Here is a 23,394-nt window from a genome sequence, read left to right as displayed (position 1 = left end):
TTTTTATATAAAAACATCACTTGCAACTCATTGGATTCACTGAATTACTACTTACTGGCATTGCAAGAAGGGAAATTACACAAATAGATTCTAATATTTCCATGTAATATATGCACTTATTAAAAGTAAGATACTTTCTTATTGAATGCTACTCACCTTCTTGTGTTCTCCTATCAGTTAATTACTTACTTGTTACCTTTTTTGTTTTAACTTTTCTGGAACTCTGTTCTGTCCTTTCTGTTTTGTGACCAAATAAGTTAAAAACTCTTGTTATAATTCTGAATTTATAAATTTGTAATGGCAAAAAAAAAAAAAAAATCAGTTAACTTCGATCAAGTCTTACCCCAAACAACTCATAAATTAGTAAAATATTGATTTACCACTGTTCTGAAGTAATTCTTTCTGAGCTAATGCTGACTTAGTATTCTATTATCTCCCTATTCAATCAATGAACTGATTCTATCTTGTTAAACTTATTTCTAAGCTCCTGATGCTGTGGAAAAAAACACAAAAAACAAACACCAATATATTGTTTTGATGCATAGCACCAAAAGGGGGAGCTGAGGAGATGGGCTGTGATTTGGGGCTGGAGGTCTTGGGGTCTTGTTATCACCTGGCAATGCTATGGTTAGCATCCATACCCTCCACCAGCTGCTGGGGGATCACCTGCATTTTATTTCCTATTCCAAGCCCACATAGCCAGTCAGGACTCCTAAGCTTTGGACTGAAGGCATTTTTGCTTACGCTGTTGGCAGCAGCCCTGAGCAGCCTTTTCTTGCTGGATAAGGACCTACAGAACAGCAGAGCAAGGAGCAGGATTTCAGACCTGCAGTTGTAATGGTCTTTCAAGAACGTATAGTTACTGGAAGTGCTGCTGATGGTCAATAAATTTTTCTGGTGTACTGCACTGAATTACTGCTTTCAATTCGGATGATTAAAATCACTGTACCAGACCGTGTTTTATTCTATTTGCTAAAACGTGTACTTTGTGGTTTAGAAGCTGTACCTTACAGTTATGTGATGTTAAGGTTTGTGAGCACTTTGTCAAAAGGGTAATTCTGAAACAAAGGAGTATTGGATAGCCAGCAAGAGGTCATTTGGGGCCCTCATTTATGATGCAGAGAATGTATATACGTACAAGATGGCTCTTTATCCTTCCGGTATTGGATCCTATTTTCTGTGAGACCACTGCCAACACTTCTTTAGAATTCAAATAGGAGCAGGACCAGCAACTTTAATGCATCACGCCCAAGGAATATGTGGAATAAGTGCTTATCCTTACATTCTGTTTCAGCCAGGGTTCTCTTTTCAGGCATTTTTTTGGGCAGGTGCCACCATTTCTTCCAGCTGTGGTATCCCATAGCATTAGATGTGATTCCTTGTGTCCCTGGGGGGCAGCCCAGGCACTGCCCTTCTGCACTTTGTTTCTCCAGAAGGTGGGCTGTGTAATTGAGCTATCAGAGCACAACACAGACCTGGATGTTATGGGATCATATCCATCCCATGTTGCTCGTGCGTAGTGAATATTATCAGATGATTGTTTGGAGACAGATGGGTAATATCTGGAGGGTGTGAATTCACGTTGGAGTAGATTGAGAGGTAAGCCTGGTAAGACAACTGCTGCTAATTGGTGCTGCTGTTTTAAGCCTGATAGAACTGGATGTGCACTGAAGGTTGAAGTGCTCAAATTAGGGCTGAGGGTACATTCATAACTGAGTGCATGAAAGCTTCCACTGCTGCAGCCATGCTGTACCTGATCAGGCGTGAAGTATTTCAAAGTCCTGATGAACACAGGGGAGACTAATTGTGAACATGGACTACAAAAGATTGTGTAACAGCTGTTTTGGAGGGGGAAAGGAGGATGCTGTGCTGGGAAAGTTCTCAGTTTCTGTTTATAACCCTCCAGGTCCGCAACCAGCACTGGAGTCTCATCATGGAGAGTGTAGTTCCTTCTGACAAAGGAAATTACACGTGCATCGTGGAAAACCAGTATGGCTCCATCAACCACACTTACCATCTCGATGTTGTCGGTAAGTCATGCTCTGTCAAACACGTGAGGATGCTGTTAATTAATGGCCAGGTTTCTTTATAAAAACATTTACAACTAAGCCGATAGATTTTTCTTAATTTTGACGATAATTTCATGGTATTTGGAAGAAAAGAATTCACTGCATAAACAGCTCCTGCATAACTTAATATATTATCTTACTGTGTCTACAAAACTAATCTACCTGTATCTTGGCCAAGCTGTAGTGTCTGTGCAAGGAAGCTCTTTGTAATTGCATGTTGCTGCAATACACAAAGATCAAATAATAAATACTAATGCAGTTTTAAGTATTAGTGTTACAACTTAATTTTTGCTGGTACAACTAATATTGGCACACATTTTGTCCCGATATACCCTTGGTGATCAGCCTTGGATGGGTGTGGAATAGTTGTATTAAATCTGCAGAGGTTGCTATTCAAAATAATCAGTTTGGCTGTTATAACAGGACTTGGTAGTGGTACCTTTTGAGGTCTGAACTGCTGTTTCTGAAATATGTCTGAGTGGGCTTTGCTCTCCTCAGCTCGTGGGGCCATCTGAGTGTTGTAAGCTCTGGGAATAAACTAATTTCAGTACAGACTGAAATTAAAAATGAGCATTATTATTGTAAGCCATTTTGGGCTGGGGACTGGCAGCCCAACTTGTTTTCTAGAGTGAATCTTAATGTAAGTTTCAGTGTATTTGGTCAGAGCAGGGCAAAGTTTTCATTTCCCTGTCTGTTGATTATGAATAGAAGTGCATCCCTTGCATTGTTTAGGACCACTTAAATCTGCAGAAACCCCCAAATTTGAAGGTTTAGCCTTCATGCAGTAGGCGAGGAAGAAGGGAATTTTGTGATGAGGATTCTGTCAGTCTGAAGCCACAGCACAACCTCTGTACAGTGAACCAAGTGGCTGACAAAGCCATTTTTGCCTGAATGTTTGTTTAGACAGCATTTGCTGAGGGTGCAGCAGTGGTGGCTGCTGGTGCAGGCAGTGCATGGTGCCCTGCTTGCTGCTTATCCTGCCTGGCCTTACAGGGGGTGGGATGAGCACCTGGGGACTTTTGGAAGTTCTGTAGAAATTATTTAGCTATTTTCTTAATCGTTTGGGGAATCTAAATTGGTTCAACTTTGTTTTTGCTTAAAGCTGCATAAGAGGAAATATTGTTCTTTTGCAATAGTGGAATTTTTCTTTGCTCAGGAGAAACTGATCAAAAATTCCCCTTCTTTCCCCTGTTCCTTTTCCTCGTTGCTGCCCCAGTCCCAGCCTGGCATGCTTCAAGGTGACTATAGATTTCTTCACCCATTTCTTTCTAGCAAATGTGTTCATGGATGATGCGGTCACTTGAGCAAATATTTGTCAGAAGTCCTTTCACCTCCTCTCTCCCTTTGAGCTTTTTGAATGGCTTATATTGAGGAATATTGTGCAGACGTTTATTTTTCCTGGCAATAAATTACAGTGACTTGTATGAATGAGTGGAATGGCAATAAAGGTGATGTCACTTAGTGAAATGTCTATTCCTTTGCTATAGAGAGGCAGAAAGGTAAATAGTGAGGTCAAGTTCTTCAAAAGTGACTGCTGACCTGGGGTGCTGGGTACGCAGCTCATGGCACCCAAAGGACACTTGATTTTCCCTGGGGTTAAATTTACCTTTTTGTGATATTTGGGCCCTAGGAGATGGGAAAGCCAAAGCCACTTCTGCAGGTCACTGTCAGCGTTGTGGAACTCAGCACACTTCATCTTTTCAGTCCCTTTTTGCATTTGTTTTGCTGTGTGAAAGGGTATCGTTGTTAGTTTAATTTGAAAGCATGCTTATAGGATTGTATACCCTAAGATAACTAATATTGTGTGTTGAGTTTACTGAGAGTCTCTCAAGAGATTCTGCACTGAGGCTTTAAGTAGAAAGGGGCATTGATGCTGGAGAGCTCAGCCATTTCTGTGTTGCTGAAAGCTTGTGATAATTGTGGAGGTTGGGCAAGAAACCATTGAAGCAGTAAATTACAACAGGCCAGAAGGGGAAACTTTGACAGTTTTCTAGTTAAGATAGTTACACAGAAGTTAATTTTCTGGATTATTATTATTATTTTTCCTTTTTTTTCTCTCTTTTTTTCCTTTATATGAGTTTTCCATTCCCATAGAGCTGTGGAGAGTTATGGGTGTTTGTTTAGAGGCTATTGCACATGTAGACAACATCTTACAAGCTTCAGGTCATAATTTTAGGCCAGGTTGTGTGTGGAAAACTGTCAGTTGAAAGCCTCTGAAATTGCTTTTCCTACGTGGTATAACTGATTCCAGAGTTGATTAAGTGTAAGTAATAGCAAATGGTATTAAACATGGTATTGTATTATATGAACACAAGAGTCTGACTATATGGAGTAATGTGGAGAACCCTCTGATTATGTCACAGATTTGGGAAGTATCCCAGCAAAAATCCTGCCAAGTAATGACACAATGCTAGTTAGGAATATCCAGTATGACTTGATGCCAATAATTTTCCAAACCTTGAACTCTTTCGACAATTAAAAGCCTGGAGCCAGCAGGGCTGAGAAGTTTTTCAGTGCAGATGTAGGTGTGAATTATTCTCGTTTTTACCTTGTAATTACTTGCAAGAACCCTTTTAAAACAGTCAACTCTGCTCAGATGGTCTTGTTCAAATTTACAAACTTGGCAAAGCACTTGTACTGGATTTTTTACAATGCGAGTTAGAAAATACTGACAAAGAAAGCAGCGAATTGTCAGCAGCCTCTCTGTGCAACACCAAATACTCGTCCACATTGACAACGTTAGGGGGAAACCATGCAGTGAAGCTGGGCAGAATGTTCTGTGTTGAACGAGGTCATTCTTGAAGTGTTTGGGACGCCCTCAAGGGCCCCTGCTCCTCGCCCTTCCTGTCTCCAGGCAGGGTCTCAGGGCTGCAGCTGTGCTGATGGCATCAGTGGCTAATGGTGACCGTGCAAAATGCTGTTGGAAAGGAAGAGGAGCATTCTCCAGCTATTTATTGGAGTGCAACCCAGAGGCTTCAATTAATATCAGCTATTTGTTGCCCAAAGCAGCGTGCCAGCATGTAGTAATTGCTTACAACCTAAACGCAGAGACTGGGAGAAGGGAATGTCACTGTCTGTTTTATAGATGTGAAAACCAGCTGTGGAGCAATGAAATTTCTTGCCCTGGGTCACACAGGAAGCTGGTGGCAGAACAAAAAATGAAGGCTGGTACTCGAATCCTCCTCCAACACCTTAATTAAAAGAATGTACTTTCCCTTACACAGTTCAGCCCATCAGCCGCTTTCTACATGAAACTCGAGTGCCTTTCTATTCTTTTGTGTTTAATAGCAGGTAGAAACTCACAGTTTTATAGTAAGCTTGCTAATAGACTGACTCCGTTCTCATTAAACATATATAAAGTCATACGGTCTTAAGGGAGAGCGCTTGAAAACTGTGGTTTGCACTTACGAGTTGTATTGTAGTGAATCCGGGTTGTAGAAAGCAACGTGGGAATGCAGCCACTGAGACTTGTACATAATTAGATCACTGTTGGATTGCAATTATCGTTGGAGTACAATTTCAGCAGCGGCAGTTCTGCTTAAGCGTGGAAGTAACTAATTGAATTTATATTTTAACAGCAAAAAAAGGCTTAGTCTGTACCGTGCATAGTGTAGGTAGCCATTTCTGTCCTATTTAATGTCATCATCCAGGGAAACAAACCTCGTTTTGGTTTCAGATGAAGTTCTGCACATTACCTCATTTACGGGGTCTTACAAGCAGCTGCCATGGCACGACGCATCTCCCAAGAATGTGGAGTAAGAAGACCCTGCTGTTTACTATAAAAGTGAACGTAACTTGTCACAAATGTGCATATATATATTTAAAAGTCCTTTTGCAACAAGTTTAACTTTACCTTGAACTTCTAGGTTGCATGCAAGCCACGCCTTTAGCTCACATCATTAAGGAATGAGGTCTAGAGGCATTTCAGATGGTTCTCAGCTTAAACCTCGTGCCCCAGAAATTCTGCATATGAGTGCTGTTACTGATGGCTGTGCAGAAAAGCGCTTGTATTCTGAACCCTTGGAGGTTTAGAGGGCGTTGGGGTGAATTTTACTCATGCTTTTTACAGCGTGTTATTAAACAAACAAAATCTCATTAAAATGGAATCTTCTTTTTGCTCTTGATGCTTGTTCATTGTTTATATTTCCTTTTGTTTAGGCACAAGAAAAATAAAAAAACACTCCGCTTTTGTTTCTAGTCAGCTTTATTTTTGGGTTTTCCTGTGCTGTTACTGTCTCTGGCTGTGAGCATGGAATGGATGTGTTTTTTTTAGCGACATGTTTCCACTTTGCCATTCCTGAATTCGTAAAAACACATGCATTGTTATTTGTTTTCACCAAGGCTTGTTTTGTCAAAACGAAATTCAGGATTAGTCTGACATAACAACAAAATGTTCCTTAATTTCCTAAGAATTATTTTTAGCAGCCAGGTTACATACGAAAAGAACTGACAGCAGCTGAACTGAACGCGTGCCTCGTGCCTTGCATCACTCTTGCCTGGCAGGAGTTAAATGTAGGTATTGCAACCAAGCCCAAACTTGTGCTTCTGGCAGCTGGATTTGTAGTTGTTGATGCTCCTCGTGGGGACAAGCTTTGGCTTGACGTCCTCACCCAGGTGCCTGCGGCCTGTGGCATGATGAGACGGGCTGCAAGCATGCAGGTATCCCTGCTGATGCCTGCCCTCAGGTGTTTGGTTAGACCGAGAGGGAAGAAGACTTTATTTCATGTACTGATAAGGCTGAGCGTGGACTTTACACCTGGCACTTGGCTTTTGGCAAGGTGTGCACACCTGAGAAGAAATTACACAGATTGTTCAGTGCTGGAGGCTGTGCAGTTCACTCCCAAAAACAAAGGCCGCAGTGTGATGGTTTAGCTGAAGGAAAAGGAAGGCTTAGGGGTCCCTCTCTTCTTTCTTAATAAGGCAAAGATATTCCCAAACCCTAGTTTTATAGCACTAAAGCTTCTGATTTCATTGGGGTAGTCTGGCTAAATTACATTTTATGAACAAATACTGGTGTCATTACTTCATCTGCTGGGTGAACGCTGCATTTGTCATGTTTGGAGTGCTTCCTGCAGAGCCTGCTGGGGGAGGACTGGCCTCCCTGTCCCACTTTCTGTCTTATTACAGCCCCAAGGCAGGCATTTCTCTTCCTTTAGATGAATGATGAACAGGATATTGTTTCAGCCCTTTTATTATCATTTTTAATCATGCCTCCTAATTCATGCAGTATCACACTTGTGGAAATACAAGCAGGAATTTGCAGGAGTTGCCCGAAGATGCTAAGCAAACTGTTGTGTTGTTCAGCCTGCAGTTGGCACGTGTTGAGAGCCATGTCTGAGCCTGCAGGTAATCCCACAGCCGCAGATTTTAGCTGGGATGCTCACCTTTGGGAGTGAGTGTTTTTCAGGGACACAAGCATCATAGGTTTTGGGGGTCAGAGTAGGATTAAAAGAGATGTAGAGTTGGTGGAAGTGAACAGGGATGGAGCTGAACAGCAGGTTGGAGTGGTTAGATGTCAGGGTTTGTTTGTGGCTGTAGCAAGGTGAGGTTGAGGGCAGTAGGGCTGGGAAGATGTTGCACTGTAAAGGTGTGGGGTCTTTTGAGAGGCTTACAGTGCAGGAAAATAAAAACCTTGAGGGACAGGTAAGAGGGTGAGACATCTAGGAGTACTGATAAAATCAGTGAGATGTGGCATTCTGTGGCTATTAGAGGAAAGGTTATCCTGACAGCTTTGATGTGGGTGTCTTCTAACTGCTGTGCCAACCGCTGTGTAACTTGGAATCCAGAGATGGCTGTATTTTATGAGTTTTCTGGATTTAAATTAATTTGGTCATTGTTGGATTACTCCCGTTCCCATGGTGCAGCTTCAGCAGCAGTTGCTCCATTTAAATATAAAAACAAAGTGATGTATAATTTAATTATGATGTAAAAGCCACATTAAAAATAGTAGTTTGTTAAGCACTTTTGGATGTTGAACTGCTCTATAAATGTAAAAGGTTATGATTATTATTTCATATTACTATTTAAAAGGTTTCATGAATATGTTGAAATTTGACTGTGTTCGTGGAAGGAAAAACATAGATACTGTCAGAGTTGGAATAACAAACTCAACGTTGTCCAGTTTTTACCATTTTTACAAGATGCTTATGAAAGTTTAAAATGTGTATTTTTTTTTTAGTTTAAAATCACCACTGCAAAGTAGGTGATCAAAGCAATTGGTTGTAATTTGTTCATGTATTCTGTATTAACAAGTTAATGCGTGTCTATTTGTTCACTGTAAAAATCTGATAGATGGTCAAGTGGGAGGAAATAGCTGTGCTGATTTTAGGTTTGAAGGAAGCTCTCCATTAGGGTATATATAATCCCAATCAGAAAAACAGTCATAGAAGTGTGACTAATAACTGTAGAAAATGAGAGATAAAAGCTTTCTGGTTTTGGAGCACAATCTTTGTGTCCATGCATGGCCAGACAAAGTGTTTCTCGTTAAAGCTGTTGCACGTGTCTGGAAAACTTTACCTGCATTAACCTGAATTACTAGGAATATAATGGCGCACATATAATCAAGGTCTTATGTGAGAGAGATGGTATTTGGATGGCAAACCTCGGGTAGAGCTTGGTGGGAAGCCTAGTTGTGCTGGACCCCAGTGTTATCTCTGTGGTTTGGTGAAGCAGCTGAGTGCTGGGAGCTGTGGACAGTAGAAAGAATGATGTCTCTGCATGTAAAAATTAATGCAGTCTCTGGAAACGGACAGAGCAATAAGATGAGGAGCTGCAAGTTGGTTTTCCTTATCTCTTGTAGCCTCTTTTTTAGGGCACAGTGGAAAGGATTTCAATGAAAATTTCAGCTCTTCTTTGTTCTGTTCATGTTTTTCTCACACCAAAGTAAGACCTCTTTTCTCTTTGTTTAGACACGCATGAAGATTTTGCTTATGCATGTGCTGTGTCAGAGGTATTGCAAGCTTCAGGGTTAGAGCTGAACAACTCTGTTATGGCTGCTTTTGCTCCATGATGCCAGTGAAACACATGTGATGTGATCGTGATAGTTTTGCTTTAAGGACAAACTGGTCCTAAAGCCCTCTTGGTGGTTTTGTGTTTTACAGCATTTATACAAGTTGGCTTAGTGAATAGTTTTAGCTATTGTTCTCATTGTGATTTTTCAGCTGTTCTCATTGACAAGAACAGGCTTTGTGTTGAGCAACTCATTCAATCTTGTTGCAGCTTTTTCTTCCTCGGCTTGCTGCCATGTGAGAGGAGGTGTGCAGATGAACTGATGCTATAAAGGTGTTAGGCAAAGATGAATTTTAGCTAGGATGTGTTTAAGACCACAAGCTAACGCTCTACTGTAGAGCAGTCCAAAGAGACAGATGGGAGAACATAAGTGGGAACTTTGCCTGCTGTAATAACAGTGCCATTACTTCCAATTGGAGGTGAAGGTGATGAAGCCAAGGGCAAAGAGTTTGAATACATATGATTCATTTCTGCAAAGATTTAAAAAGGCACTGCCTTGTACTCCACTGATCTCGGTTAGCAGGAGGGTTTTGATGGTACGGGGAGGTTGGACAGAGTGGTAAATGCTTTGAGTAGGAGGCTGCCTGCTTTTGATGCTTGTGACAAAATGTCTGCAGAAAGAAATACCTCACATTTATATGAAAGACTCCTGAATTAGAGGAGAGATTAGAATGTAGTTGTGGATGTCAGCCACCTCACTGCCCTCCCTGTGGCCCAGAGCTGCTCTAGGCCTTGCAGGTTCCAACGTGATGGCTGGGAGCCCTGACACCCCTCAGGGCTCCTGGCCACCGAGACCACCTCTCCGGAGCATAGAAAATGCTGATATATGGAGACTCATGCTGCACAGGAGTGTTGGACAGCACGAGAACTTCTTGGCTTGTACCTATTGGTAAAAAGTGCCAAAATTTGCACGGCATGATTTCATCAGCACTGGTAATGCTGTCTGATCTGCTTGTCGGTCTGAAGGCTCCTGCTCTTTATCAAGCACTCTTGCCAGGGATGGTCGTTATCTCTCAACATTTAATGACAGTGATCTGTTACTCCTTATAACCTTAAAGCTTCTCATGGTTTTGCAGAGAGCTTGAGGAGGGAGCGTTGTCCCTGACGTGCTGTGGATGATACCTTGGTGTGCATAAATTGCCTCAGAGGTGGTGGTTTGAGGGGTGTGTATGTATGTACGTGTAAATGGAACATGACAGTTCAGCAGCACTTCTGAATTGGCTATAAACAACACGCAGTGCTTCATATTAGGCAGAAGGGAAACCAAAGTGACATGCAGCTGGTAGAAGCTGCTCAGCTCCTGGCTCACGTATATACTGTGTATAACATTAATTAGCAAAGGCATTTTGCCTGCACCTGCTCAGTTGCTTCTGATCTTCTGCAAGAGCAGCCAGCACCCAGCCTTACTCCTACACACTGCTGAACAAATAGTGGGCTTAGCAGTGTTTGCCCTCAAGTCTTTCACAGAGTACAGCCCCCATAAGCAATTGCTTATTTCTGAAGAAGGGAAGTGAAGGTTTGGCTTGGCCAATGTGTAGAAAGCTACCTTGAAGGAGAAAATTCCTCTGGGGACTCTGACATCTGTCTGGTTAGACCCCTCCTATGCCACTCCACCTAGGGGTATGGAAAGCAAGTGTAATTTCAAGGCAGATCCTTTGTATGAACTTGGTTAAGACCGTATTTATAGGGAAACCTGAGTAGCAGTTCCTCATGCCTTGGCTGCCTCTGGAACTCTCCTCAATGGGACTCTCTAATTCAGAGAGCAATAATTAATCCAGCCTCTGAGTGCTTGTGGACTGGGGCCAGATTAGCAGTTTGTGTAGGTGGGATCTTTCATGAAGGACACTGACTGTTGTGTCTCTCCTTCCAAACCAGTTCATTGACTGTCAGCCAGAGTAGGCTGTTCTACTGGTAGAGCTTTCCTCATTTAATGTGAGGGATTAGGCGTTCATCTCTCAATGGTTGACATTTAGCCCAAACTGGTAGTGATTGCAGACTGTGGTCAGCCCAGTAAATGTCCTTACACACTGAAATATTTCAGTCCAAGTATGTGATGGAAAAAGCTGTGCTTGTGTTTTTTGCTTTTTAAAGGCTAAAGAGTCAGTCCTGCAAGTTTGAGGTGCTAAGTGAAAGCCATGCCTGGCCTAAAAGACTTTAGGATGCTTTTAGAGATCTGTAATTCGCAGATCATGAACACTTTTCAAAGCAACAGATGTTGCACAGTGATTGAGTATACAGAATCTCTAAGTCTGGATCCAGAATGGTTACTGATGCCACGCTTAGAGGCATCCTTGGAGCTCTCTGTTGCTTCACAGCATCAACTGTCAAGATGATTCCTTAGGAGTTGGTAGCATTTCAAGATTGATGATAAAGGCTTTGGTAAATGTGTTTGTCTAATGAAAAGCTTACTTCTAGTTTTATTTTCCCCTTTTAATTGAGGATCTCTCCATTGTCCCCAGAACTCTTGCATTTGCTATTCAGCTTTTATTTTCTTAGCTTGCACTTAAATCACACGCTTGCAAGGAGAGGAAACAAGCACATTCAAAAGGAAAAAATAAATAGTTTCCATTTTTCCTTTTTTTTTTTTTTTCTGAAATGAATCAAATGCCTTATCCAAAGCCCATTGAATTCCATGTGAGCTCTTCCCCTGACTTCAATGGGCTTTGGTTCTGGCTTTTAGCTCCCATGAAAGGTCCTGAACTGTCTGTCCTGGGATGGCAGGGAGGCTTGGATAGACAATTGCCAGAGCTCTTCTCAGCCCTCGATACAGCCAGGTTGCTAAGGAGACTTGGCCTTTAGATGGGACCTGGAGCTCATTGCTTCCGGGGTTATTGTCTCCTTTCCCTGCCAGCACACTCCAGGAGCGGCAGTGGCACTTTTTCAGTCACAATAGGCTCTCTCTGGCCTCTGGCAGCAACAAGCCCTGTCCTACATCTTTCTTCAGCTGGCGTGCTCAGCAAGCAGCCTCTCTTCTGTGTTTTTTCATTCCTGCACCTCCAAGATGCCAAGACCAGTGGTGAGATCAGATCTTCTGGTCACTGTTGGCTGTAAAATTTGTCTTCTGGCCCCTGTCGACCGCCTCCATCTCTTGGCATCTTCATCTCATGTCCTTGCATCATGATATTCCTGCCTCTCACCTCTCAGATTTCCCTCTCTGTTAGTTGCTGTGGGTCAGCAAAAATACTGGAGGAGATGAAGCCAAACACTGCAGAAAGGTAACCTTCTGTAGGAACCACCTGCCCAAAGGCCAGTTCTCAGGAGCTCTGTGGGAAGTGTGCAGGCTCCAGTAGTCACTTCCAGGCTGGCTTCCCTGCACTGCTGGTGGCAGGATTTGCTCCTTGCCACCCATCTCCAGGTGTCCATTTGTGCCCATTTTTAGGAAACTTGGAATTTTCCAGCTGCCTTGCATTCCTTTCAGTTTCCTGTCTTGGAGAAAGGCATTCTAAAGTTTTAACATTAACAGACTAAATGAGAGTTTCTTCTGAGCCATTGGGCAGCTCTCTTTGTCCGTTGTCTTTTCCGATAGCAACTCTGTTTGCTGATTGATAAGCTATCAGAACTGTTCAAGCAATTTTGAGCAGAAATGTTTAAGCCATGGATGCTTTTATGGTGGTGTAGACTTCAGTTAGATGCTTGCAGCCTTGAATTTGACATTCCTTACACGATCAGCCAGTTTCACTGCTGTCTGTAGATAACTGTCTCCCCAAATGGAGTCATTCTTGTTTTGAAGATAAACTGCAAATTGGGGAAAACAAACTGGTGTCGTCTTTTTAAGGTGGGATCCAGAATTAAGCAATCTTTCTCTCTAGGTCCCTTCCAGCCCAAGGCATTCTATGAGTATATGACGGATAACCTACAGAGATTTATACACAGTAATTTAGTTTGGCTTGCTTTCAGATCAACATACAAAAAATATTCTTCATTTTTAAACATCCATCGTGTTTTAGTATAACCAGAAAAGTCTACTCAAGCAAGCAGGGCAAATCTATGAAAAAACTTGTAGATCTATATGTAGTTGACTAAGTAACTAATATTTATGGTAGCCAAAATTGTATCTACTACTTCTTATGGTCTTCATAATGTAGTGTTTAGTATACTTGAAGACAGCTAATATTTGGGGGCAATCTTCTGTACTATAGCATAAACTGTTGACTTGTTTTTGAAAGGTTGTGATAGCGGTGAGAATGGAGCACTAAATTTTAAGTAGCCAGATGGCAAAGATTTATTCCATGAGGTTCAATTCAACAACAATGAACGAAGGGCCGTATTGAGACCAGTAGGGTATCAGAGTTGCAAGCTTGATTGCCAGCTTATTCAATATGAAAATGTTGTTTGAGTGAAATAACTAGGGATATACAGAGTCACTATAGCTTAGTGATGGTCCTAACTGTAATTAGTACATTATGTAACATCAGTTTCAGCAGCTTGTAAGATATTTGAGAAAGCATCTTTAACTCTTATACTAGTATTTAATAAAAAAGAAAATATGATATTCCATATAATACTAGCATAGCCAGTTGTTTGAGTGGTGATAACTGCTTACAAATGTAAGGCTTGTATTTTAAATGTGAAAAAGTGATGTGAGATTTATGAATCCGGTTTGTGACAGTACCTAAGCTAAATCCCTAAATGTGTGTAGTTTGCTGAGAAATAGCAAAGACTGGATAACATCCTGGAGTGACAGTTTCCAAGCAGTGATACTGTACAGAATTTAGTCATTAGTGGAATTTCTGTCTGCATTTTGTTACTTTCCCCAACACGCATATCATTTCGTGTGGCCCATGGATTCCAGGATTGACATGAAAGCCCTCTGAATGAGCATCGTGATATTTATGGTCCTCTGTGTTTCTTGTGCGCAGACAGGAGCACTCCCTTCTACTGAGGCAGGGGAGCTGAATGAATACTAGACATGGCTCTGCATGTTGGAGGGCAACTGAAGTTTGTTTTTTTAGCACACATACCCTCAGAGCAGAAATTTCACAAACGTTTTACCTATGCATATGCATTCCCTCTTTAATTTTTTAAGGAATTTGGGATGAGAATGTAAGAACTTTTGCTTCTTTGCTTGGCCTTTTCTATTTTGGTAGAGGAGACGTTTGACAGTCATCGATAAAAGATTAAATCGTTGATGGCTATCGGGATAAACTAAACACATTTCGTGTGTTGGTGCTGCCATAGTGGGAACTTTTCCAAGATGTTTCAGGCCTCGTTCTCTGGTTTGTTTAAGGGCAGCGAGTAAGGTCACAAAGGAAATCAAACCCTGATGTGGAGAAATGAAACATGAGGCCTACTGACTTCTAAAAAACATTTTAAATAACATTCTCTAAGGTTTCATTTTATACCGAAGGCAGCTGTAATAAGTTTTGGAAGATGGTGTAAGGTTTCTATTAAAGAGAGATCTTGCTTGCTGTTTTTGTACCCAAATGAAGGGGCGAGGGAGATGGAATTAGAGCTTATTTGGGATAAGGTGAGAAACTTCAAAAGTTTTCTCTAGAACGGGTAGAATAGTAATTTGTACAATCTACTGTAATTTACAAGTAAAAACACAAAGTTAAACCGTTCCTAGGTCTTCTGAAAACGACGTACATGGCCATGGAATAATTTAATAACTGCAATACAAATGCACTTTTGCCACAAGTCAAATAAGACTGCTGCTTTGTAGTGTGCTGCCAGCATAGCCTCAGTGAATAAATTCCCAGTAGATGTTTGCCGCATGCCAAATATATTGGACGGTATGAAAGATCCCATTGTTCCATGGGCATCATTATTTGCTGTTACACTCGCAATGTTTGCTTGTGAAACAGTTTATTGGAAACTAGTGTGCTTAAGAAGGAGCACTTGATTTGAAATTCAGTTGATTTGGCTCTTAAGGCGAAAGCTTTCGCAGCGCACAGCCTCTAAAAATAAATATTTAGATTTGCTTCTATTTTCCTGATCTTCAAAAAAAATTCCTGGAGTACTGAACCTCAGGCAGTGACAAGTAATGGGCTCTTCTCTTCTGATTCATAGACTGAACCTGTGTATGGGTCAGTATTAACTTTATATTCCCATGAAAAGATATGCATTGAGTTAAGCTTTCGTATGGCTGTCCAGGGAGGCGGTGGAGTCACCAACCCTGGAGGTGTTCAAGGAATGGTTAGATGTTGTGTAGAGGGACATGGTTTAGTGAGAACTATTGGTGATGAACAGATGGTTGGACTGGATGATCTTATAGGTTTTTTCCAACCTTGGTGGTTTTATGATTCTGCGAAGAGGAAATGAGTTCCCACTTACAGAAGGATGAGAGCGGAGGTTGTCTGAAGGGTTGCTGTGTCCAGGCTCGTGCCCAGCTCATCACCAGGGAGATTTGAGTAGCATTCAGGTTGGGCTTGGTGACAGTGGTGGGAAATTGCCTCACCTCATAACTGAGGAGAAGGCTCCAATCGATGCTTTGCTAAGAAACATCCACAAAACCAGGCTTGGAATGCTGGCTGCGATGCCTCTCTGGATACCCGGATGAAGAATGTATTCGGTGATGCCAGCTCAATGAACAGCATTTATGAAATGCTTAGGATAGCAAATAAATAATAAACTCCATTAGAGCTCACATTAAATATACTGTTTTTATTTGTTTGTTTGTTTGTTTGTTTACTTATTCTAAATAGCTCAGTATTGGTTTGAGTCCTGCTCAGGATAACAAATTGGTATTTGTGCTGCTGTGTCTGAGTGTTGCTGTAGTATTGATCAGAGTGTTCTAAAAAGCGGAGCTGTCTGGGATGTGCCGTGTATGCTGCATCCTGCTGCTGAGAGCTTTGCTGCTGCATTTGAGAAATATCTTTTGGTTTTCTGTAACACCTTATTGGTTCAGTTAAAAAAAAACAAACAAACAACAACAACAACAAAAAACAAAACAACTGATTGTTTGCCCCTCATTGGTGGAGGTTTAGTCCAGTTACAGCGTTTCAAAACTCAGACGTACTTCCTTAGAGTAACTCTTGAAAAAGAAGATATTTTACTTGTCTGCGCTGCAAAAAACGCACAAAGCTTTTAGTCAAGGTTTCTCCCCTCCCCCCAAATAACTATTCTTTACATTACAAGTGTAGTGCTCGAGTCATCTCCTTTGAACTGTAGTTTTCGTTATACGTTTTGGCTGCAGTGTTATTTCGGAGGAGTCAGCCAACAGACTTACAGGGCTTTTTGGCTCGAGTTCACTTACAGTTTTCTTGGCAGCTCTGCTTATTTATGCATCTTTATTTCTCTCTCTTTCTCTTGCTCCTCACCCTCCCCACTGGAACAGAGCGATCACCGCACCGGCCCATCCTCCAAGCTGGCCTTCCAGCAAATGCCTCAGCTGTAGTCGGAGGTGATGTCGAGTTTGTCTGCAAAGTCTACAGTGATGCTCAACCCCACATTCAGTGGATAAAACACGTAGAGAAGAATGGCAGTAGATACGGACCAGATGGACTGCCTTACCTTCAGGTTTTAAAGGTGAGGCGTTGCAGATGCTGCTACTGCTGGTGACAGCTTCTTTAAAGAGTTACATTTATTTGATGTAAATCCAAGGATTTTGAGATCGGAACTTCTTTTGAAATTGGAAGTGTTTGTTACAAATGAAAAGTTAGATAAACATTCGGTAGCCTGAATGCTAATTATGCAGCTTATAGATGCTTTTGATTTTTTTTTTTTTTAAACTTCCTTGAAGTCCTTTATCTCTGAACATTTCAGGCATGGCTCGTTCAGAAAAGAACGAAAACCCTCTTAAATAACTTCACTGATGTTCCCTCACCCTGTTTGTTTCAAAGACTGTTTAGACACATGACACCTGTTGCCAAAAGTTTGTCGGAGGGTTGGGTTTTCTGGATGCTGAGCCTGTGAGGATGTCCATTTGTCCCCAGTGTGATGTGGCACCAGGTTGTTCTGCACCGTGGAGTTTTCCAAGCTGGTTGGCGATGCTTCGGATTAAAAAAAACAAGCGAACAAAACTCAGACCCTAAATGTTTTGCCCCTGATGCTTGCATGAAGTGGAAGTCATATTCATATGAGGTGTTGGTGGTGGGACCTTAGACAGATTTGTGTCCTATTTGGACAGCAGTTACATTGTTCTCCTGTGTTATTGGTCTATTCTAGCATTCGGGGATAAATAGTTCCAATGCTGAAGTGCTGACACTGTACAATGTGACAGAGGCGGACGCTGGAGAATATATTTGTAAGGTCTCCAATTATATAGGGGAGGCCAACCAGTCTGCCTGGCTCTCTGTTCTGCCGAGTTTACAAGGTAACAATGTTTTTTAAAGAAAGCTGGATGTAGAAGCTGGAAAAAAAAAAAAAATGGTGCTTTGGGAGACTGCAGGCAGCTTGTAGGATAACTCCTTGGCCTTGTGGTATATTTGTAATCCTCCTTTGGTGTTGCAACTGGTATTACACCAGCAGCCATGGAAAAATTCCCACAATATTCTGTGTGCTATACTCAATGGTTTCTGATGTTGGTCTTTATTCTTTCTTGTGTCTGGTGTCTGTGTGTTCGTTTGTGTTCAGTTTTGTTGTTAATCCTGCATACTTTGCAGTTCTCATCTACGGTACTTGATGAATAATGCGATTACAGTCTAATTAGTGTATCACATGCATATGTATGTGATGTATATGTATATGTGAAATGTTCACATAAGTGCCCATTGAAGCACTTCTGGCCTCCATTCATCCATTCCTGGTGGGGTAACAACCCATCATGAGCAATAAAGATTGGCAACAGTGTGACTGCAACTCACAACTAAATTTACTCAGAAATGGTCTTGTGAAAATATTTTTATTCTATCATCACATACTTCAAAGTAATGTTTTTGGATGGAATAAAGATAACAAACAACAACTGTCTCTATTTAAAATAATTTCTCTAAATCTCCAGAACAGAAGCATTGGCATGGATTCTTGTTGTACTCATTCTGGGACATCTAGAGACTTCCATGTCTAAGAGTCTCTGGGTTTTGGATTCTGTCTATTTGTAAAAGATTGGAGAAGCACTGAATCCATGATAGGTTTGGTGCATAATGACCTAACAGTGCTTCTTGATTTAACTTCAGTGCAGCAGATGATGCAGGGACCATCGGCTGCTTGAGACTTCTGCCAAGTGCTGTCATTTGGAGCAGAATTTGCCCTCTTTTGCCTTTACCCAATAAATATATATATATATATTTGTAAATTAATTCTTCTGATGCAGGTAACTACATATAAAGGATACCACATTCTGTGTCTGTTTTCTCTTTGTTTTTCTTCCACCACTCTTTTATTGAAAACAAGGGAGAAGGGAAAGAAAAAAAAAAAAAAAAAGATTTGTGGGTTAATTTTTCCATGTCGTATGATTGCATGCATGTCTAGGTGGTGAGTTTTGGTCTGGTGAAGGGTGTTGATTACTTTCTGAGGTGAGCTGGGACCTGTTGGTAAACGCCTTTTGGAAGAGGGATTGTGGATGGGGAAGGAGCTTTGCATCTCTCCACCTCTGCCTTTCTGAAGCGCAAAGCCCTGTGGCTCCATCTCCCTATCCACAAGAGTTCTCTCAGTGTCTAGCTTTTTCTCTTGCTTCCCTCTTTTTTTTTTTCTAGGCTGCCGGTGTTAACACTACGGACAAAGAAATTGAGGTTCTCTATATACGGAATGTAACTTTTGAGGATGCTGGGGAGTATACATGCTTGGCGGGTAATTCTATTGGGATATCCTTTCACACTGCATGGTTGACAGTTCTGCCAGGTATACACTGCTTTCTTTCAGTGGTTTTTCCTCTTTTTTTCCCCTTGTTGAGTGCTGCAAAATTAGCACAGCTTCTGTCTCAGAAAATGACTTTGGGCTTCCTCAACATTTTTATGATGATTGTATAATAATTATATGTACAGTCACACTTGTCGCAAGCCAGTGGATTGTCTTGTGACACATTCTAGTCTACAAGTCCAAATCCCCTTAAAAAAAAAACAAAACAAGCCAAAATTGACAACTTCTGTTGCACTTAAATTATGTTTACATCTGTTAAACGTTCATCAGAAATGTTGAGGAACTGCATTTCCTTCTCACTTCAGTGAGATAACTGAAAATCAGCACATAAATCATTGTAAACTTCAAAAGGAAGAAATTCAAAGTTATCCCAAGAAACTTGGGGACTGATTTGGCCATAATCATGTAACGGTTCATCTGAATACACAAGCTATTCAGGATGCTTAATTCACTGTTACTTATCATCCAAACCTTTTATGAAGATTCTAATTTTGATGCCCATGGATTGTGTACAGAAGCAGTGCCCTTCATCTCTTGGGAATCAGCTCCGTGCATCTTTGAACATCGCATGCTCTAAGAAAACAAGTAGTCATTTGCTTTTACTGCAAAGCATGTCTTGCTGTTCTGGGGTTGATGATGTTTCTGTCCTGAAAAGAAACAAACATCAACGTGCTTTATTGCCTGAAAATTGTTATCAGCTGTTAGAAGATGTAACCATAGTTGGTTTTGACGTTAGTCAAATGTTCTTGTTTATAGCTGTTGGCAGCTGCCTTAGGAGTTCCTTTGAAAAAATGTGAACCACCTGAGGTTTGCTGGGTCATCTTGTGCTTACCATTTATTAATTGTTAATCCTGAGTAAGAGGTACAAAATCCGCATGTACATAATGCTGAGATTCGTGGTACACGAGTGAAATTTTCTGCAGACATTAACCGTTATCAAAATATACTGAATGGCACAATGTTATTACATCTCACTCTTACATGAACACCAAGCCTGCGTGGTCTGCCACCAAGCAGGCAGGCAGTGCCTGTGTAAATCTTGCTTCTGCTAGCAGTGTTTGCATTTTGCAAGTGCTTGAACAGCATTTTTTAAGCAATTTTCTTGAATGAAATATTTTGTTGGCCTAGAATAAGGCACAAGAAAATTTTGGCTTGAACGTGCATTGCTTGTGGAGTGACTGCTGACTGCTGTGGAATGCTGCCTATCTGGGGGATGAACCCCAGATAAGGGATTAGGGACTGTGTTTGTACATATAAGTATCCTGAAGATGGTTTCAAAGTTGTTTGTCAGAGTAACATCTAGGTAGAACCACTCCCTCTGCAACCAGTCTCGTAGACTAGCAACCACATTCCTTAAATATGCAGCTTTAGTGTGGCTGACAAAGGAGGACTCACAAAGGCAAATTGCTAGCAGTTCAATTGAATTTAAAAGTATGGTGAGGGACCAATTTATCCTTCTGTATTATAAGAGCCCAGTGAGAATTTTGGATAAACAAGCAATGCAGACTCAAGCCCCAACTTCTGTTTGCACGTTGTGATATAATACTTTTAGACTAGCAAATTCTTCTTTTTTTTTTTAATCTTTAAATATGCCTTATGTGGTTAAAAGGAAGAACAGTGCTTCTGAAGGTTGACTTGAGCAATAAAATGAACATGTGCCTAGTTTGAGCACTTCAATTCCTTCTTCTCCCCTAAAATAATAGGGGATTATTTGATATTTTGGTGAATGTGTCTCCTCAGCAGGCAGACACAAGTGTATGCCTATATAGGTCTATTCATGAACACACACACTATGGCTGAGATGTTAAAATGGTGATCTTTAGAGAGGAACAGCTCTCAGATTTCAGGCCTAACTATCCACAGTGATCGATGTGTCACAAAGTCACTGCTAGAACTGCTGATGTTTTATGTTGTTCCATGCACTGTGCTGAGCTGTGCTTGTTCTGTGTGCTAACTCTGCGGCATGATTATTCCCTCCCGAAATCCTGCAATCCAGCTCCTGAAAAGGAAAAGGAATATCCAACATCTCCAGACTACCTGGAAATAGCAATTTACTGCATAGGGGTCTTCCTGATCGCCTGCATGGTGCTGACGGTCATCCTGTGCCGCATGAAGAACACCACCAAGAAGCCTGACTTCAGCAGCCAGCCCGCTGTCCACAAGCTGACAAAGCGAATCCCTCTGCGCAGACAGGTAACAGAAAGTAGATAAAGAGTTTGAAGAACTTTTACCAATACCCAAAGCCAGCACATCCTTCTGATAGGAACGTTGGAAGGAGGAATAAGGGAGCATGAAAGCAAATTGTAATGAGGGTTGGCTTTAGTCTGAAGCCAAGGAGACTGGCATGGGAAGAAAGTGCATCTTGCTGCAGCAGTCTCAAGGCAAGAAAGTCAGGGATGTTGGAGCAAAAATGTGAAAGATGGAATATATTCTGTATTAGCAGTCCTACAGATGGAAAAAAAAAATGTATTGCAAGTAATTTGGGGCCTGACCCCACAGCTTGTTGAAGTCAATGGAAAATTTTTTTGCTGACTTTGGAACAGAATCCTGTTTTATTGTGTATTTATGATGTTTCTAAGGTGACTTCTATTGTAGTAACTAGGTATCAGATACAGAGAGGTATTTTTCAGGAAGAGGGGGAAATTTCATGGCCAAGCACCCGGAGAACACCTCAAAATGGAAAAGCTGCAATAAAGTAAAAACAGGGGCAATATTAAATCAGATCTCGGGCAGTTGATTAAGCTGCTGATGTTTCTGAGTGAGAAACAAAAGTGGGAGTCAGATGCGAAATGCACACAACAGGATTGCACAAAGCATAATTTGCAATTGCTTGTTGCTGGCAGTGAGCATTGCTGGAAAGGGCAACACTGTGAGCAGCAACACAGCTGAGCAGGTAATATGCCTTTGGCTTTGTCACAGGCCATCACCCGCCAGAACAGCCTCTATTCTACAACGTATGGCCTCCTAAAGACTTTGGATCCAGGTCTGGTCAGGGCAGTGTGAATCTGATGAGTTCAGGTCCATCTGCAACCTCATGGGTTGGGTTGAATTTCTGCGTGTGGCTCTTGTAGCCAACCTGTTTTGGTTTTTTTTCAGTATCATAGTAATACCCCTTCCCTCTTCATTGTAGGTGTTTGAAAGTTTGGATGCACACTCAGGGGGGATCTTGGTCTTGGGATTTCAAATGCTTGGCTAGAAATATGGCAGAGAAATCCCTGCATTATTGTGTTGAAGGTTGTCCCCTAAGCTGTGGTGTCTAACAGTCTTGGTGTGAGGGACGTGACTGTTATCCAATCTGAAAAATATTTGGTTTGTTTTATAAGCAAAAATGATAATTCTTACTTTCTCTGGCTTGCTTTGCCACTTAAAAAAAAATAATAATAAAAAAAATTGTGGTTTTAGTCATTTGCTTGAAAATCACCAGAGAGGAGAGGTACATTGGCCTGTGAGTATATCCCAAAAAGAGATGAGAAGCCCTCAGCTCAATTTATATGTCTCTGTAGTTAAAACTCAGTGTAGTTTTCTGGATAATGAGGGCTTTTCAGAATCTGTACACTTAACTAGGCAGAGAATGATAAATATTCAGCTTAGAGGAAAAACATTTATTAGACTTCTGCTTGAATATAAGAGTATCGTAATTACCCAGAGATGAATAGATGGCATAAAAACTGCTTGAGGTTTGGTGTGAGCTCAGTTGTGTCAGTTGCAAATGGTTCCTCGATGGGAGAATGTTATTTCTGTGTGACACTGGTGCCTATCACTGCCCTCAGCTTTGCTGTTTATCATTAAATGATGCAATATGGAACTTCTCCAAAGCTATTGTTCTCACAGAGGACAACATCCTTGTCATAAAACATGCTTGTCAAGTCTGTCGTTTCACTTGCTTTTCCTCAGCCATAGCAAAAAAAAAAAAAAAAAAGGCATTTTGCTTTTAAAAGTGGGAGTATATATTTGAAAAACAGTACATGTTTGAAAGTGAGAACCCCTAAGCAAACCTCCTGCAGAAATTCCACTGCTCTCAATTCTCCGGATTACTCCCTCATTAACAGGAGTTTCTCATTCAAGGGCTCTCTGCAGGCACATCTTCACAGAGGAAAAGAGCTGTTGAGAAGAAATCTGCATCTTTGTTCTGATGATTTCACTGATCAGCTCACTAATTGTATCAGGTTAAGAGAGCAGGACGAGGTAGCAGTCCCTGGTTTGCTTGTGTGCCATGAAGATTCCTTAGACGTGGGTGCAGCAGGCTTTCCTTTGCCTGTGTGCTGTGCTCTGCAGGAGAGGGACAGAGGAATGGCCAAAAAGCTGAGAGGATAAGTGTGAGTGAGCAGGGGGAAGTGCTTGTGACAGGTAGATGGTGTGAGCGCAGCAGAGAGCCTGGCCAGTGGATGATTTGGTGGGATTCCAGGGAAATGAGGCCATGGTTTGGGGAATTCATGATATTGTCTTGGAAGCTCTCTTCTGTGAGGTCAGGCTCCCTAAGGATGTGGGTATGAAAAGAATACTGGTTCAAGTGGCTGTGATGCCATCTCGTTTAGGAGTCTTGTTTGGTAACATGTGGTTTGATTTGCAGGCCTGGACT

The 23,394-nt window shown here is 41.4% G+C and overlaps 1 protein-coding gene across 10 annotated transcripts in view; it reads left to right on the top strand.

Annotated features, from left to right (window-relative positions):
• The window catches only part of FGFR2 (fibroblast growth factor receptor 2), a 74,911-nt gene that overhangs the window by 30,517 nt on the left and 21,000 nt on the right, over nucleotides 1–23,394 (top strand). For 6 of the 10 annotated variants that reach the window (XM_090145593.1, XM_090145591.1, XM_090145586.1 and 3 more), the window contains 4 exons: nucleotides 1,907–2,030; nucleotides 16,354–16,544; nucleotides 18,653–18,797; nucleotides 20,812–21,015. In XM_090145593.1, the coding sequence (XP_090001719.1) occupies nucleotides 1,907–2,030; nucleotides 16,354–16,544; nucleotides 18,653–18,797; nucleotides 20,812–21,015 (664 nt within the window). Of the gene's footprint in view, nucleotides 1–1,906; nucleotides 2,031–16,353; nucleotides 16,545–17,183; nucleotides 17,332–18,652; nucleotides 18,798–20,811; nucleotides 21,016–23,394 lie in introns of all 10 variants that reach the window. The other 4 variants (XM_090145594.1, XM_090145592.1, XM_031597376.2 and 1 more) reach the window with 2 other exon arrangements.

The sequence above is a fragment of the Phasianus colchicus genome, chromosome 8 (assembly GCF_987193195.1).
Source record: "Phasianus colchicus chromosome 8, bPhaCol1.hap1.1, whole genome shotgun sequence".
Lineage (NCBI taxonomy): Eukaryota > Metazoa > Chordata > Aves > Galliformes > Phasianidae > Phasianus > Phasianus colchicus.
The sequence above is the reverse complement of the archived record's forward strand: the minus strand, read 5'-3'. Positions and strand labels throughout refer to the sequence as shown.